Source organism: Capra hircus, chromosome 8 (assembly GCF_001704415.2).
Source record: "Capra hircus breed San Clemente chromosome 8, ASM170441v1, whole genome shotgun sequence".
Classification (NCBI taxonomy): Eukaryota; Metazoa; Chordata; class Mammalia; order Artiodactyla; family Bovidae; genus Capra; species Capra hircus.
Window position 1 is genome coordinate 91,261,481 of NC_030815.1, and position 17,361 is coordinate 91,278,841.

Sequence of the window (17,361 nt, forward strand, 5' to 3'; positions counted from 1 at the left end):
TATTATCACATTCACCATGTATTCTTTATAATGGAATGGCAATGTGTAGCAAAGTTTGAATACTCATATATTAGTTAAAAGATTACAATGCTGAAATCTTCCTTTTGCATACTTATTTCTAACATGTTCCTTTTTATCTTGCCCTGGACTCTTCTTGGATGAACAAGAAAAAGGAAAATCAGGAATAACAACTTTATTGGCAAGGTAAACTGATACAAATATATACCAGGTACTGTTCTTAGTATGAGTTTTAAAGATGAAAGACACACTCATTATTCTTAAGGAACTCAAAGTCTCACAATGGGGAGAGAGAAAAGCAAACAGGCAATTCTAAACCAGTGTAATGAGCACCCTGATGGAGGCAGAACTGGGGGGCATTTGGAGAAGACTCTTGAGAGTCCCTTGGACTGCAAGGAGATCCAACCAGTCCATCCTAAAGGAGATCAGTCCTGGGTGTTCATTGGAGGGACTGAAGCTGGAACTGAAGCTTCAGACTGAAGTTGAAGACTGAAGCTGAAACTCCAACACTTTGGCCACCTGATACAAAGAACTGACTTACTGGAAAAGATCCTGATGCTGGGAAAGACTGAAGGCAGGAGGAGAAGGGGAAGACAGAGGATGAGGTGGTTGGATGGCATCACTGACTCTATGGACATGAGTCTGAGTAAGCGCTGGGAGTTGGTGATGGCCAGGGAAGCCTCATGTGCTGCAGGCCATGGGGTCGCAAAGAGTCGGACATGACTGAGCGACTGAACTGACTGGAACAGAAAGCAAGGGCACCTGCAAATTCCTCTATAGGGGTGACAAGAAAGGGTTTTCAGAGGAGGAGGTATGAGAGCTGAGTCTTTTTTTTTGTGGGGGAGGGGGACTGTAAGAAATTTTACTTCCTGAGGCAAAAGTCCCTGAAGATAAGAATCTCATGTGAAGTGAAGTGTTAAGTTGCTCAGTCATGTCTAACTCTTTGTGACCCCCATGGACTGTAGCCCACCAGGCTCCTCCATCCATGGGATTCTCCAGGCAAGAATACTGGAGTGGGTTGCCATTTCCTTCTCCATGGGATCTTCCCAACCCAGGGATTGAACCCAAGTCTTCCACATTGCAGGTAGATTCTTCTACCACCAAGCCACCAGGGAAGCCCTAGGAATCTCATATGCACACTAAATACACTGAAGACAAACTTTGTCTAATCAACAGTATTGACTCAGGACAGTTCTACCATTTGCTATATAATTCTCACCAATAATCGCTGCTTTGGAGTTCAGTGCAATTCCATAGCATATAGGAAACCAAACTTATTAAAACAATGCTTTACCTTGAAAAGCCACATAACCAAATAGTAACATTTGCAGAGAGACAAGCAAAGATGTAAGTATAGAAAGGGTATACTTTTAAACTCATCATCACTAAGCTGCAGATCACATTAATAATGATTTGCCCTTCTTCTGCTCCAGGCTCTCCTTTTCTTGAAATATCAAATGTAAATGCATGTTAAATGATATTTTAAAAGAAAAATAGGAGCAATCATTGGAACAATCATATGATTTTGATATTGTATGTATTTTTTCATGTGTAAGGAGATTTTATTTAGAATTTGATTTGGGAAAGTTGTCAAAAATATTAAAAGGTTTGAATATTTAACTAAATAGGATGATAGGTCATTGTGAGACAATGCTTATCAATTTAACTGAAGTAATAATGAGAGATTTCAAAGGCAAATATGAGATAAAATGAAGGAAATCTTAGAGAGCTGAATCTTGAAGAACGAATTATAGTTAAGCAGGAAGAGAAGCTAGGGACTGATGCTGTCAGCCCAGGGAGATTTGTGTGCAAAAGCCAGAGACAGAGCAAGCTGCTTGATGATGAGTGCTGAGAAATAAGACTGGAGGTGAGGGTGGGAAATGAAGTACAAAAGGACTAAGATCATGATGAATATAATAGTCATTGAGAGAATTTTTCTGGGGAGGGACAGGATCATCAGATTTGATTTTAGAAAGATCTTGTTTTCTTGTTAGCTAAGTGGGAAACAGTTTGGAAGGAGAAGCAGGCTGAGAACAGTTTCAGATGTGAGGATTAATGCTTCTCCTTTCCTCCCCTGGCTTCCTCTCTCTCTGCTTATTTCACAAGGGGCTTAAGGTGACAAGGGCTAAGTAATAACAGAAGTGGAGAAAATGGCATAATCAGGAGATATAATAGTTTCCAAAAGAAAAGCAGTGATTTTAAGAGGGTCAAATGTACAGGGTTACATTTAATTCACAAACTATACTAAGGGTGTATAAAACTTGGCTTGTTGGAAGGTCATATAAATAAGACCTGGAGTATTTGCTTGCGTATCAGATAAATGTGAGCCCATAGAGCACTGTGGGGGAAAAAGAGAAATGTAGTATCAAATTCCTCTAATAGTAATTTAGAACCTGGATCAGAGGTATCAATAATACCACTACATTCTGTGCTGATCATACTACCCCTCCAGTCTAGCTATGAATTCTCAATAGATCTTCCAGTTCAAGTATTATGAGGGAAGGTAAGGAGGTGGGAAATTTAACAAGAATGGTAACTATAACAATCTTATAGGAGAGCAGAATAGAAACATATTCAGGTTGCAACTGGACTCTAGATGTTTCACATGTCCATTTTATGGACTGGATTTTATTTAACAGGAAAAGGGGAGCCATGAAGGTATCGAAGTAGAGCAATGATATAACCATAAGTCTGCACTGATGATTCTCCTCGGCACAATGTATACACTAGGGAGGAAGAGATAATGATCAGGAGACCACTTAGAAGATTAATACAATATCCTTGCCATGGTATGATAAGAGTCTTGATCTCACTCCATGAGTGAGAATCTGGCGCGTACTGAGTGTTTAACAAAGCATTTCAGGTATATATGTATATTTATCAGCAGATCTCTCAAGATATCATTCTGCTTGAAAGAATAAAGCTCATTGGTTAACCGGCATGGAGGTAACTTGTTACTTCAGTAAAAGTTCCCAATTATGTCACTAATTAAGAACATGTGTTTATTTGAGCAGGAGCTGAGATAAAATGTGAACTCTTCAAAGTATGTAAAAAATGTTTTTGAGACAGTTCACAAATATAAGCAAGATCAGTGTTTAATGTATTTAAGATCTTTTAGAAGCCACATCTGTATACAAAACTTGGCCTACTAATTAAAAGATTTTCTTATTAAAACAAATGAACAAAGATGCTAACCAAATAACACATCAGCAAATCAATCATTTATTCACTCAACAGTACTCATTTGCCAGGCACTGCTGTAAGTTCTAAGAGATACAGTAGTGAACAAAGGAATAAAGATCTATGTAGCTTCTATCCTATTGAGGGGACAGAATAAACATTATAAATGGGGAATATGAATGGGATATTAGTGCTAAGTGCAGAAGCAAAAAAATAGAGAAAAGATGTAAGATGTATCAGGGCTGGTGGTGGTAGTGTGGAATTTTAGGTTAGGGAAGCCAGGAGAAGGTGATATTTGTGTAAAGGGCTGAAGAAGGGGAAGGAGCTGACCAAGAGGCTCTCTGGGTAAAGAACATTCCTATATAGGGAGCTAGGAGTCCAATGTCCTTGAGAGGGACTGTGTCTGGTATGTTTGAGGAAGAACTAAGGGACTGAGTAAGAGGGGAGCTAAAGATGATGTCCGAGGAAACTTGTGGGGGGTGGGAAAAATAGGATTTTGAGGGTCACTGTAAGGACTTTGTTTCTTCTTTATGTGAGATGGAAAGCCACTGGTGGGTTTTGAGCAGAGAAGTGATATGATATGGCCTGTGTTTTAACAGGCTTGTCACAGTGTTGTGTTGAGAATGGACTACGGAGAGACAAAGGCAGAAGCAGAAAAAGCAGTTAGGGAGCTGTTTCAAATATCAGACAAAAGTTGATGATGGTTTAAGCTGAGGTAGCAGCAGTAGAGGTGAGAAAAATTAGCTGGATCATGATAAATTGTGAAGCTACAACTGACAGGATTTGCTGAAGGCTCAGACATAGTTGCTAGGGAAAGGAAGCGTAAGAATGACACCAAGGTTTTTGCCCTGAGAAATTGGAATGATAGAGTTGCCATCAATTGTAATAAAGAAAACTGTAGAAGAATTGGGTTGTGAGGTGGGTGAGAACCACCAGGAGTTTGGTCGCTAATGTTAAGTTTGAAATAGTTCACTGACATCCAAATGGAGTTGCTAAGTAGGTAGGTGGAGAATTCTGGAGTTTAGGAAGGAGGTTTGAACTGGATATACAGTGTGGGAGCCAAAACTCCATATATAGTATTTGAGATCACAACAGTAATTGTAGGTGAGAAGTCCAACGAATAAGTCCAGAGCTTTTGGAGGTCATGCAGGTGAGAAAGAACTAGCAAGAAGTAACCAGAGATGTAGCGCAGGCTGTGTTGTGTTCTAGAAGTCAAGTAAAAGAGAGATTTTAATCAGGGGACACTGATCATCTGTGTCAAATGCTTCTAACAGCTCAAATGCAGTGAGGCCTGAGGACTGACTATTGGCTTTAGAAACGTGTAGGTCATGAGAGACTTCATGAGAGTAATTTCAGTGGAGTGTTGGAGCCTACTGCTTCAAGGGAAAATGGAAAAAGAGAAACTGGAGATAAGTCTTTGGAGAGTCATGCTATAAAGAAGGGAAAAATGGAATAGTGGTGGAGAGCAAAAATTAAGCAAATATCTAAATATTATGAGCTTCCCCTGCGGCTCAATGGTAAAGAATCTGCCTGCAATGCAGGAGCCACAGGAGAAGCATGTTCGATCCCTGGGTTGGGAAGATCCCCTGGAGGAGGGCATGGCAACCCACTCCAGTATTCTTGCCTGGAGAATCCCAGGGACAGAGGAGCTTGGTGGGCTACAGTCCAGAGGGCCGCAGAGTCGGACACAACTGAAGCGACCTAGCAAGCATACATGCATAAATATTATATATATATATACACATGTGTGTGTGTGCGTGCAGGATTTTAAGCTGATGACAGTGATCTAGTAAGAATAGAAAAATTGGGGCTTCCCTGGTGGCTCAGTGGTAAAGAATCTTTGATGAAGATTGGTAAAGAGTCTGATTCCTGATCTAGGCAGAGCCCACATGCCACAGAACAACTAAGCCCATGTGCCATAACAATTGAGCATGTGCTCTAGAGCCCAGGAGCCACAACTACTGAGGTTGCACAGCAACGAAGACCCAGCACAGCCAAAAATGAATAAAGAAAGAGTTAATTAAAAAAATAGAAAAATTGTTGATGTAGGATAGAAGAGAGAGAATTCCTGGGACAGTTCCCTTGAGGGCCAAAAAAGATTGTACTCTCAGGTGCAAGAAGGGGTGATGCTCTTTGCTGTGATAAGAAAGGAACATGGAAATGGGAGAAGGCAGAGAAAATACAGAGCCCTGAGGCAAGTAGGTGGGTGGATGAGGAGAGTTTGTGGAAGTTCTCTCTTGATTGCTTTAACTCATTTAAAAAGTAAATTATAGAACTCATTATACTCTCCCCCTTACAATTCATTTGAGAGAAGTTTTATTGTATTACTTTCAAAATGAGACCAGAGGTACTCTTAAAAAATGCAGAAAGCAAATAACTTTCATAAGAAATGTATTCGATCAATTTCAAATAAAATGTTTAGTGTTTTGTTTTCCCACTTGAGTTTGCAAGAGTAAGTTGTGAAACTATCTGGACCTGGCACTTTCTAAAGAAACTGCAATTTTTCAATCATTTTTTCAATATCTTCTATTAAACTTTCCATTTCTCTGGGTTCATTTTGGTAAATGATGTTTTCCTTGGAATTTCTTGCTACAGACCTGCATAGAACGTCATTTACACTAAACTTAAGATTTTTCCTCAATTAGCTTGGGTTTTTGTTTTGTTAATTCCTTCTTTCTAAATCTCCTCCCACCTCTCTTTTTTCTAGTTTTTTGGATGAGGAAATATTTATGTTCATATAATCTTTAATAATAGAATATTAACTGCAGTATTTATCAATTTATTGAATTAACTAAACATTCATGTATTATTTTTTACTTTTTAAAAACTTGGTCTAAAACTTACTAAAGATAAATAAAAATCTCCCACTACAAATAATGTTGCCATTATTGTTGTTCCTAAAGATTTTAGGACCTGTTGCCCCTGATTTTTCTTCTGTCTTATTCAGCATATAAAGTTTCCTTGGCCACCTGATGTGCAGAACTGACTCATTTGAAAAGACCCTGATGCTGGGAAAGATTGAAGGCAGGAGGAGAAGGGGACGACAGAGGATGAGGTGGTTGGATGGCATCACCGACTCAATGGACATGCATTTGAGTAAACTCCGGGAGTGGTGATGGACAGGGAAGCCTCGTGTGCTGCAGTCCATGGGGTCACAAAGATTTGGACATGACTGAGTGACTGAACGGAACTGAAAATTTCCTTAATCTTTTGTTTTTATATTCATTATAAATTTGTAACTTTTCTATCTTGAACTAGTTCTATCAAATATCCTGCTGTCTCCAGCCTTCATTTTGAAGACGTACAAAAATATCTTCATGTTGCCTGAATGTATCATCATCCTTATATGTCTTCTTCCATGCCCAGTTGAATATAAGTCATATGTTTATTCCTACTTTGATCTTTTCTTCACACATCAGTTCGTCTCTTTGCATGTCTGTGTCTCATTTGTTTTTCATTTCCTTTAAAATTGCCCTCTTATCTTTGTTTATACCCCCATTATAGTTGCCTTCCATTAATCATGTCTGTATCTAGGAATATCTGTTTTGCTCTGTAAAGCCTTAAAATTTATTTTTCCCTTTGGGAACTTTCTTTGTATCACTAAAATCTCTATATCCTCTTATTTTCTTATATCTTGAAAAGTGAGCTAAATTTCCTTTCCCATGATCATCTCATCATATTTAATATTTTCTCCCAGAGGAATGAGAGATTTGTTTGTCCTCCATAAAACGCTATCAAATTTTTTAGTCTGTAAGAACATAATTTTGATATTTTGCTTTGCCTGATTAGAAATATTTGGCTATGTTATTGCTAGCGACATTCTCCCCAGCTCCCTTTGCATCAGCACCACCTAATTCTTATCAGGTTTACTCGCTCTTATGCACTAATCTAAATATGTAATTCTTGATTATTTTAAATTTAGTTCCAGATCTATTGAGCATAGCAGAAAAACTCAATAAAGCTCTTTTAGAATGAGACAAAGGAATATTTTTAAAGTTTCCCTTTCTTCTTTTTCTGGAAGGAGTGGAGAAGAGTTGGGACGAGATCCACTGATGTTCAGAAATCCCATCTTTTCTTTATGTTAGTCTTATCTACACTCATGCAATGAATCTTCCAATCAAAAAATCATCCTAAATTCCACAGTTTTGCACTTGTCACTGGTTCACAATTAATATAGTTTTACCCCTGCTCTTTATCATTGAAGAGCCCCTGAAGTATATGCTCTTTGGATAGTCTTATGTCTTTTGTTTTTTTACAACCTCCATAGACCTCATGTTGTATGAATTATTAGCTACACATAGTCTATTTGTACTTTAATCCACGTGTGTAGTTTTTCTTAATCCTTAGACTTTTTCATAATGCCTTTTATTCCCTAAATTACTCTCATTGTGCCTCTCTTCTGCAGCTTCTGATTATTTCCCTTTCCCCCAGTATTCTTATAGTTTCCAGTATGTGGGTTTATGTATGGTTCTCTCCTTTTCCTTTAATGTTCATTCTCTACTTTATTTTTCTGAACTTTGTCTTCCCCTCTCTTTATCTTCTTCACCTCTCTCTTCCTTTTGGTGGACTTTGTATGAAGGAAATATCAATATTCCATCCTGTTAGGAAAGAGATCATGTCTTAAATCAGCTCTTGACAACCCCTAGTTAATTTAACTGTTTTTGTTGTTGTTGTTGCCATCTAAGCTCCCTCCTACCCCTGAAACCTATCTATTTACTTCCCTTTACTTTTCAACATCACTTTTACCATCTCTTCCTTATTTTTAATTGCTCTTGAGAATCTTTGTCAATGTGTATGGCCAGCTACTAAGTTCAGCTTTTACTGTGTGGCCTCTTTCACTGAATGAGACCCCTGTGCTATCTGTCTCTGCCTCTATGTTACAATAACATGAATTTACCGTCTTAGCCACGGAGCTTACCCTTGGTCCAATTCTGTCAGAGCATATCGCTTTGCTTTTATTCTCTATATGTGGGGCATTAAACAAATGTAGATGATTTTTTGAGCTACTTATAAAATGACTCCTTAACTGTCCCCTGAAATCCTCCTTAATATCCTAATGTATAAATATTTAGCAGCTGATTAACTGCATCTTTGAGGTTTTTGACTGTAAGATCCTTGAAGGCACGGATTTTGACATTCTCCACATTCTGAGAGCAGTCTCTTCCATACGGTTGCTGTGGGAAATGGACAAATCCTCCCTTTCCCACTGCTCTGCTTCATAACACTGCAGGCTGTCCAGCTGAAAGAGACTTCAGTGTTCATCTAACAGTCTGTCACACTGAGTCATCTTTGGATCTTGGCCACGATACATTGCCTGGCCAGAGTAAGTGTTCAGTGATGTTTGTGGGGCAAATGCAATTAAACACGTCTTCTGCTCAGGTCAGACATATGTCTCTTCAAGAGCACTTCTTCACTTTGCCAGAAGAATGGGGCTCAATCAGCCAGGAAGTATTTATATTTGTAGTGCATAGATTATTCAGAACATTGAAATTCCAATACATTTCCCCCTGAACAATGGAGAGTATCAAAAGTAGAAATAAATTCTATGAGAAACCTCTCTGATAATAAGGAATTTAATAGGAATTGGAAATTACTAAATTTCAATATTTAAAGCAGAGGGCCCCACATACTATAATCATTGATTACATTCTTATTTCAAACAGCTTACAAAACTCATCTTTTAAAATAGATTTCCATCAGCTAATGAAAACAGCGATTTAATAACATACTAAATCTACATACACATAAGTACATACATAAACCACTGGGGTCTGGTTTTCCAACAAGCGAAACCTTAAAGGAGAAGTAGAGCCCTTGTCCTTCTTGACTTTTTTCCCAAGAGGAGAAAAACGCTAATCTATGTTTGAGTCATGTTTTAATATATCTCTTGGGCTATGTGTGTGTGATGTGATAGTATCACTATGTTAAAAAATTAGACATATAGACATAGTGCCTTGTTTTCCTGCTTTCATGTGGCACAACTGGCAAGCTGGTACTTTTTTTTTTTTCTGTTTTTCTCCTACGTGGAAGTTAGATCTGTTCCATACTCTTAGGTTGTTTTCCTTTCCCTTCATTTTTGATATAAACCTTGACTCTTCTCCATAATTATGGCCTGTGCCCAACCCTTGGATGGCTCCTCGTTGCTTTGTGTAATATCCCATCTTAATTCCTTCCAGTGCTCTAGATCTGGCTCTGGCATTAGGCCATGTGCTGATATCCCTTCCCTTAGCATAGCCCTGGCAATGTGACACTACATAGTATTTATTGGTTGAGAATCCATCCGAAAGGTCAGAGGGACTAGAGTTTGAAGTTGCCCTGGTAAAGATCTGGAATTCAGAGTACACCTGCAATGCGAGTGTGTTCAGTTGCTTTTGTGTCCAACTCTTTGTGACCCCATGGACTATATAGCGTGCCAGGCTCCTCTGTCCATGGAATTTTCCAGGCAAGAATGCTAGAATGGGTTGCCATTTCCTACTCCAGAGGATCTTTCTGATTCAGGGATCGAACGTGTTTCTCCTGCATTTTCTGCAATGGCAGGCTGATTCTTTACCACTGAGACACCTGGCAAGCCCTGCAATACTGCTCTCTATTTTTTTTTTTTTTTTTGGTGATATATTTCCAAATTTTATAGTAGATGCATACAAAGTAAAAAGTCAACAAAGAATATGATCACAATTTCTACTCAGGCAAATAAAACTTGGAAACTCGCCTAATTTGGGAAATTTCCAGTTTAAAACCTGTGGGAAGCTAGATTAAGCAAATTTAAGCTGCATTCTTCAAAACAGGGTCTTGAGGAAATACACATCTTTCACTGTACCTTATATTTGAGGCCCTCATGACTTAGAGAAAATTTTAGACTCAGCTCTTGCCATGACTTAAGTGACACAGAGGGAGGGGCAAATTCAACGGCTTTAGCCAAATTAGTTCAGTGACAGGAGTTCCTACTGGAAACATCTGGAAACACAGACCTTAACTGTTCGTCCTCAGGAGTCACCAAAGCACATGTTTTCTAGAAGTACCGACTCCCTGTTAGTCTTGCAGAGGCAGTCAACTTGGGAGTAACAGCTGGACACAGCAGGTTAACCTCACAGCAATGGGTTCTCCTTGGGGACCCAAGGAACCAGTGTCAACATCATCCAGTCCCTGGCTTCCAGGTTCAATGCAACTGCATTTCTTTTGAGTACAAACACACAGGCTAACTAGTTTGAGTCTGTCGAGGTCCTCAGGACAGGAACATTTATACATGGGTAACCATACCTCCTGATTTATATAGCTTTTGTCTGAAAGAATATGAATTATAAGGTAATGGGATCACAATTAAGGAAAGTTAATATTAACTATGAAAAAGCCTGGAACTTAGATCTAGACAGTTTAAATCTTCCCCTATAAAGTACTAACTGAATGACCTTAGGCATACCACTTAACATTTCAATGTAGGAATTCCTTATAATTAAGGAAGCCAAAATTTCCAGAGATTAAATAGCTTAGCCAGGGTCATAATGCCAGTAAACTATTATAAAGGTGAATAGGAATACCCTAAATTAGAATTATATCATGCCACCTCCAGGTTTTCAAGAACCCTTCTAGTATCCAGTAATGAGATGGGGACCATCATCAATTTATACCTTGGGAATTTTGAATGGGTATTTTGTTTTAGTCTTCTTTTCTGAAGCTTCCTAGTGCCTTGTAATATCTAACGCATAATACAATCTGATTAATATATGCAGAATCAATAAATAAATCAACATTTACAATTAGTGAAAGGCCAGTGAATCTTGGTATTGCTTGACCATATAAGAATAAAGATGAGCATAGCCTGGGAGGGGAAGGAGTCTCTTTAGCACACAGAACCATATTTCAAGGTCAACTGAGGAGGGCATAACAATGCCAGAGAATATCAGAAGATAATCACTAGTAGAATGAGTGTGGTCTCAGTGGGGAATGATAACGAAATAGCTGGCTTCCCTGGTGGCTCTGTGGTAAAGAACCCCCTGGTGGCTTTGTGGTAAAGAATTATTCAGTAGTGAAGTCATGTCCAATTCTTTGCAACCACATAGACTGCAGCATGCCAGCCTTCCCTGTCCTTCACTGTCTCCTGGAGTTTGCTCAAACTCATATCCATTCAGTCAGTGATGCCAATCAGGAGATGTGGGTTCAATCCCTGGGTCAGAAAGATCCCCTGGAGAAGGAAATGGTAACCCATTCCAGTATTCTTGCCTGGGAAATCCCATGGATGGAGGAGCCTGGCAGGCTGTAGTCCAAGGAGTTGCAAAAGAGTTGGACATGACTTAGTGACTAAACAACAATAACAACAACCAAACAGCTAGGTCAAAAAAAAAAAAAAAGGATAAAAAACATGGATAAGTGGAGGAGCATATTGTCTCTCGGCAAAAGAACAAAAGAAGGGGGTCATAAGCTTCCTGGAAGCAGGGCCCCTATTTTCTATTCTTTGTGTCTCCAGCATTAGCCAATGTCCTAGCCTAATATTAGCAAGCTTCAACACATGCTTGAGGATGAACAAATGAATTAATCACTTGATACAGAACTGAACTGCAGAAGCTATTCAAAGAAGAAAGATAAGATTCCACAGCTTGCTGAGAAGTTAGAATATCTATCAGGGCGATTAATTAACTAAAGAGTCAGGGACGTCTTATGCCACGGGGAACAAGGTATCAATCCATGTCTAGGCTCTTGGAATTATTAAAGGAAGGCTAACTCCCTTTGACCAGGTTATGAGTGACTCAAGGGGTTCTTTCTCCAGGAAGATAGACTCATTACCACCCAGGGCCCTCAGATAAGCATGGGTAAATCCTAATTCTAGGAACAGCAGGCAAGTCCTTCAAGTCCTCTTCATTTTCATGAGACTGGTGTTTAGAATGAGATAAGGGAGTACATGTAGGCAAAGCTAAAACCAATTTTGAGAAATAAAAGCAATTTTTATGTCTTTATGGTTTAAAAAAATTACTTGTAAGGCGTTTATGCTATAATACTTTATTTGGTTAATTTGTTACAAGATAATGATTTTATAAATATGTCATGGCTAATGTTCTGGCTTTCAAATGATATCCAGTATGTGTATAAAATGCAAACTCCTTAGCATAAAAGTCCTGTGTGGCATGCTATCAATTTAACAACTTTTCCAGAATTGTGTCAGATTCTTCTCATAGGCGATGGATGTGCCAACTGTACTAAATTTCTTCAAATCCTGATGAATTTGCAATGCCATTTCCTGTGCCTGTGAGTCTGCTGCAAACCAGAATACTTCTATTCTTTTATCAAGATTCAATTCCAGTATTTCTTCATCATCAACAACTCTTTGAGAAGAGTGTATTATTTCCTCCCTGTGTATCTGAATATGTTTCTATTTTTAAGAATCACAGATCCCTTTGTTTTCTACATTTACTTACTTTACAACCTCATGCACTAGGCTGTACACTCCAAAATGGCAGGATGCAGCCCTTTATTTTGTCTGCCTCACTCTAGCTCAACAAATAATCACTGACTTCCCTGGTGGCTCAGACAGTAAAGTGTCTGCCTACAATGCAGGAGACCCGGGTTCAATTCCTGGGTTGGGAAGATCTCCTGGAGAAGGAAATGGCAACCCATTCCATTATTCTTGCCTGGATAATCCCATGGACAGACGAACCTGGTAGGCTACAGTCCATGGGGTCGCAAAGAGACGGACACGACTGAATGACCTCACTTTCACACATGTATTGCATATGTATTGATGAAGTTATTGCCAAACAATATATCAGATATCATTGCTTCAAAATTATTTACATTTAATAAAAAAAACTTGAAATAAATTGCTAAAGATCACAGTATGAACTTGGTCCCCAAGTGGTTTTTGTCTACATTTAGTGATGGTGGATGTTTGCTCTGGCATGTGGGGACCTGGGAAGGATCAAATCCCTTTCACCTGTAATTATGTCAATGTAGTCTGCCATGAGAAATGATTTTTTCCTAGTCTAAGGGCCTATGCTGAAAAAGTCATGTTTTTGGTGATTTCATTAGCATTTGAAAATGTTAACAATTCTGTCAGCCTAAACTGAAAATGACTGTGTGAGAAATGAAAGCTTGCATAACTCTGGCACTTGCTATTCATGGCTCATTATGCTCATGACTTTCATTATGCAGTGAGGAAGTAGGGTCAGCCTCACAAAATTTAGGAACAATTAAGAAAATTACTGTATGCAGATGTGACTTATGGACTGAGAATAAAGAACTTTCTAAAAGACTATATTCAACAAAATAAATCAGGATGATGAAAAATCCACAGATATTTTATAGCTTAAGGCAGCTTTTCAGTTATTCATTATAAAGACTCCTTCCAGGGCTTTGCCCACTTCCCTTGACCCTTTCCTGAGCATTTTGAAACTTTTTCTTTGACTCTATTCCTCATGGAGTTTAAGACGCCCTAAGGATATTTCCCGAAGTTCTTTGAGTTCATTCTCAAACACATCCATGGAGATGAAAATATTGTTGCCGACCCATGTGTACTGTGAATTGCTACCAGGCTCCCTAACCTCACAGTCTTCTTTTACAGTTTGCAAAGTCTGTGGAATAAACATGTGGAAATAGCCACAGGTCAGAGGGTATTCACTAACCTAACATTCTATTAAAAAAAAAAAAAGGAAAAGAAAAAACCCAGATGGTACCTAGGTAAGTTTAAAAACTCTGTTTTTAATTTAGACAAAATTTTATTTATCTATTAACCACTCATTATTCTTCTAGAGCAACAGATCATGTAGGGTGTAAATATAAAATCTCCATTTCTTCTTCTATGTTAGTTTCAGTAAATGTCTATTAGGTAGCCTCTATACGCTAGGCATTAAACTAGATTGAATAATAGTGTCTCCACTTAATAGAATTTATATTTTAGTTCAGAAATCAGACACATAGACAAATAATGCTGATGGAATGGGCTAAGTACCATCACATAATTTCATGTACAAAGTGCCATTGGATAAACTAAAATTTGAGGAGCCAGAAAGATCAATTTTATCTTGATAAAATCAACCCCTGATATGCATACAACTGAAGTTAACAAATATTTCTCTCTGTAGCTTCTAAACATTTTTAGGTTCCAAACAGAATTGTTTTTCTTGTGCTCTCCATTTTATATGAGACAGAAAGACATTAAATAACTTAATATAGTTTTCACCAGTGGATTTTCTGTCTACTGTTTAAGATTGTCCTTCCAAAATAATGACTATTTGAAATTATAGCTAAAGACTTTGCTTGTGTTTTTGTTATGAAGGAGGATGTTTTTTATCTAAGATAAAATCTTTAGTCTCAATTACATGCTAGTTCCAAAACAGTAGATTAAATCTGGATAGTGGCCATAAAATAAAACACGCATAGACTTTAATCTTGAGGCAATTCAAATACATTATAGGAAAAGTGGAAAGTTCAGATGATGATAGAACATTTAGTTTATCATTAATAGATTCCTAATAAGTGAATTTTAAATTATTTTATTTTCTTAACAACCTTCTTTAGGGTGAAAGTGTTAGTCACTCAGTGGTGTCTGATTCTTTGTGACCCCATGAACTGTAGCCCACCAGGCTCCTCTGTCCATGGGATTCTCCAGGCCAGAATGCTGGATTGGGTTGCCAATTCCTTCTCCAGGGGATCTTCTCAACCCAGGGATTGAACCCAAGTCTCCCACATTGCAGGCAGACTCTTTGCTGACTGAGCCACCAGGGAAGCTAGGCTGTGCTTAAACTATGCCACATATATGAGAGACATTTAGTATGTTGCTTTGCACATAGTAGATGCCTAATGTGAAATGAAATGTAAAATGATTGGGACCTTCTGACCTTTCCTCAAATGTTCCTGTCTTTTAAAAGGCAAGACTGAGATTGCCTTGTACTCTTCAACACAGTCAGTTGATCCTATTCCAAGACTTCCTGAAAATAGGATCAGACTATAGCTAAGCCTTCACCTCTGGAACAGCAATAATTCTCTGATGTGACCTCTCTGACCATAGGTGGTCTTTTTCTGAAAAAATTCTAGGCCCTTGCAAAATACCCTTTAAGGACTTCTTTTTCTGGGGATCATGAAAACCATGTCTATAGGGTGGATTATTTTTTAACTTAAACAGGCTTTTTCATTCCAGCTTCTGAACCAGACTAAGGAACTGGAAAGAAAGGTGGCTAATTTTAAAAGGTGTGTATATATATACACACACATATGTAACATATATACACATATATATAACATAAAATTATATATGCACAGACTTTACTCTTGTAGAACTTAGTTCTGTCTATCTATCTTTTTACTTATTATCAACTATCTATCCACCAGGACTCCTCCGTGGCTAGTAGGATCTATTATTATATCCTTTTTACATCAGTGGGTATAGGACATAGAAAACTAAGGCTCAGAGAAGTTGAACCACTTGACCGAGTCATGCAAATAGTAGGTCTCAGAGCTAAAATTCAAGCTCAGAGAGTCTGGCTCCAGGGTCTTTGTCTTTAACCACTTCTCTATCCTCTCTAATGCATCATAACCTGGGAGTAGAGAGAAAAGTCTATCTCCTCCTTGACTAAATTTTTTTTTCTCTGAAAAGATTTAGATTTTTCCAAGTCTGCTGGTACAGGAAAGAGTGGGCAGGGAGGCAAATATTTGTTGTGCGTTTACTATGAGCTGAGCGCAATGTTAGGAATTTCTTGTATATAATTTTGTGGTCTCTTTATCATATTAAGCTACATTCAATATTATCTTAGTTTACTAATTAGAAAACAGAGACTCAGAGTTTTTTTTAAAAAAGCCTTGCCAAGAACACACAGCTAGTATGGGATTAAGCCACGGATTTAAAAACAGGATTGAGCGTTCCCCACTACAGGAATATTTTACTTCCTATCACAGTCCTATGAATGGGGATATAACCCAGGCCTTGCATCCTACCTTGATAAATATTGTCCTGACGTGATATTTGCAGTTTCCACATCCATGCAGTTCATTGTGCTGGGAATGAGAGCAAGTTCTGGCTGGATCATGGTGGCTGTGGCTACAGCTCTTGCAACCAGTTCCATGGCATCTTGTACATAGTACTCAAAGACAGACTGTGTTGTTTTTCCATGAGCAATCAGCCCTAAGGGCAGACCTTCTGTCCTCAGTTTCTCAACATTCTGGGAATCCCCCAGTACCCAACGAAGTTCAGGGAGCATTACCCCAAACTGGGTGGTAATTTCGAAAATCCGCCGGATACTTTCCATGTCGCAGCCAAACATCACCATTGTGGGTGTACTGTTCTTAATGCTCTCCAGCTGGACCTGCAGGAAGCTCAAGAGGTCCTCAGTGGAGGAGAGGTTGATGGTGATGTTGATGATAGAGCCCAGGTGGAACTTGGAATTATTCTGGGTAAGGAGGAGGAAGTCGGTGATGTTCCAGTCTTCCTGGCACAGCAACAAGCTAAAATTGTACCAGTTGTTCATGGTCAGGATTGAGACAGTGACATCAGCATCAGAACTTAATGAATTTTCTAAACTCAGTTGGAGGTGAAGGGGATTCTGTATTTAAAGATATGAAAAAGAAGAATTAGAACGTATTGGCCAAAGATTATAACATAGGGTACTTTTACTTTCTTGTAAGGCTTAATCTTTTATTTTTCCCTGTGATATTCAAGTGCCTCTGGGATAAAATTCACATAATTTGGAAAGCTGTGTTTCCTGTCTAATGGAATTGATTTCTTGCAACTGATTTCCTTATAATTTACGCTTAAAGTACTAGAGGCCGATGGTTCTTGGTGTAAATGTCAGGGGTAACATGACTATACTTTTAGTCTTAAATTTTTATCAGGCTTGCCTGCTTCCTTACAGACAGTTCCCTTTAGGCACCCCATTTCTAACTATCCCTGTTCGCAATTCATTCATTTGTTAAATTTTCCTGTCAGGTGAAATAATTGAAAGAAATTACTTTTGCTTTCCTTTAAAACTACTAGCAGAAAAATCTTAAAACAGTGCAGATACTTGTATAAGGATGGTGTGGGAAAAGGATGCACTAGGAGATAAACCCTGGGATTTATTTGGAAGGAATGATGCTAAAGCTGAAACTCCAGTACTTTGGCCACCTCATGCGAAGAGTTGACTCATTGGAAAAGACTGATGCTGGGAGGGATTGGGGGCAGGAGGAGAAGGGGACAACAGAGGA

The 17,361-nt window shown here is 38.6% G+C and overlaps 1 protein-coding gene across 1 annotated transcript in view; it reads right to left on the reverse strand.

Moving 5' to 3' along the window:
- GRIN3A (glutamate ionotropic receptor NMDA type subunit 3A) overlaps positions 1-17,361 on the reverse strand; it is a 203,150-nt gene that overhangs the window by 127,178 nt on the left and 58,611 nt on the right. The window contains exon 2 of the mRNA XM_005684381.3: positions 16,117-16,721. Coding sequence (XP_005684438.2) covers positions 16,117-16,721 — 605 coding nt within the window. The remainder of the gene's footprint in view (positions 1-16,116; positions 16,722-17,361) is intronic.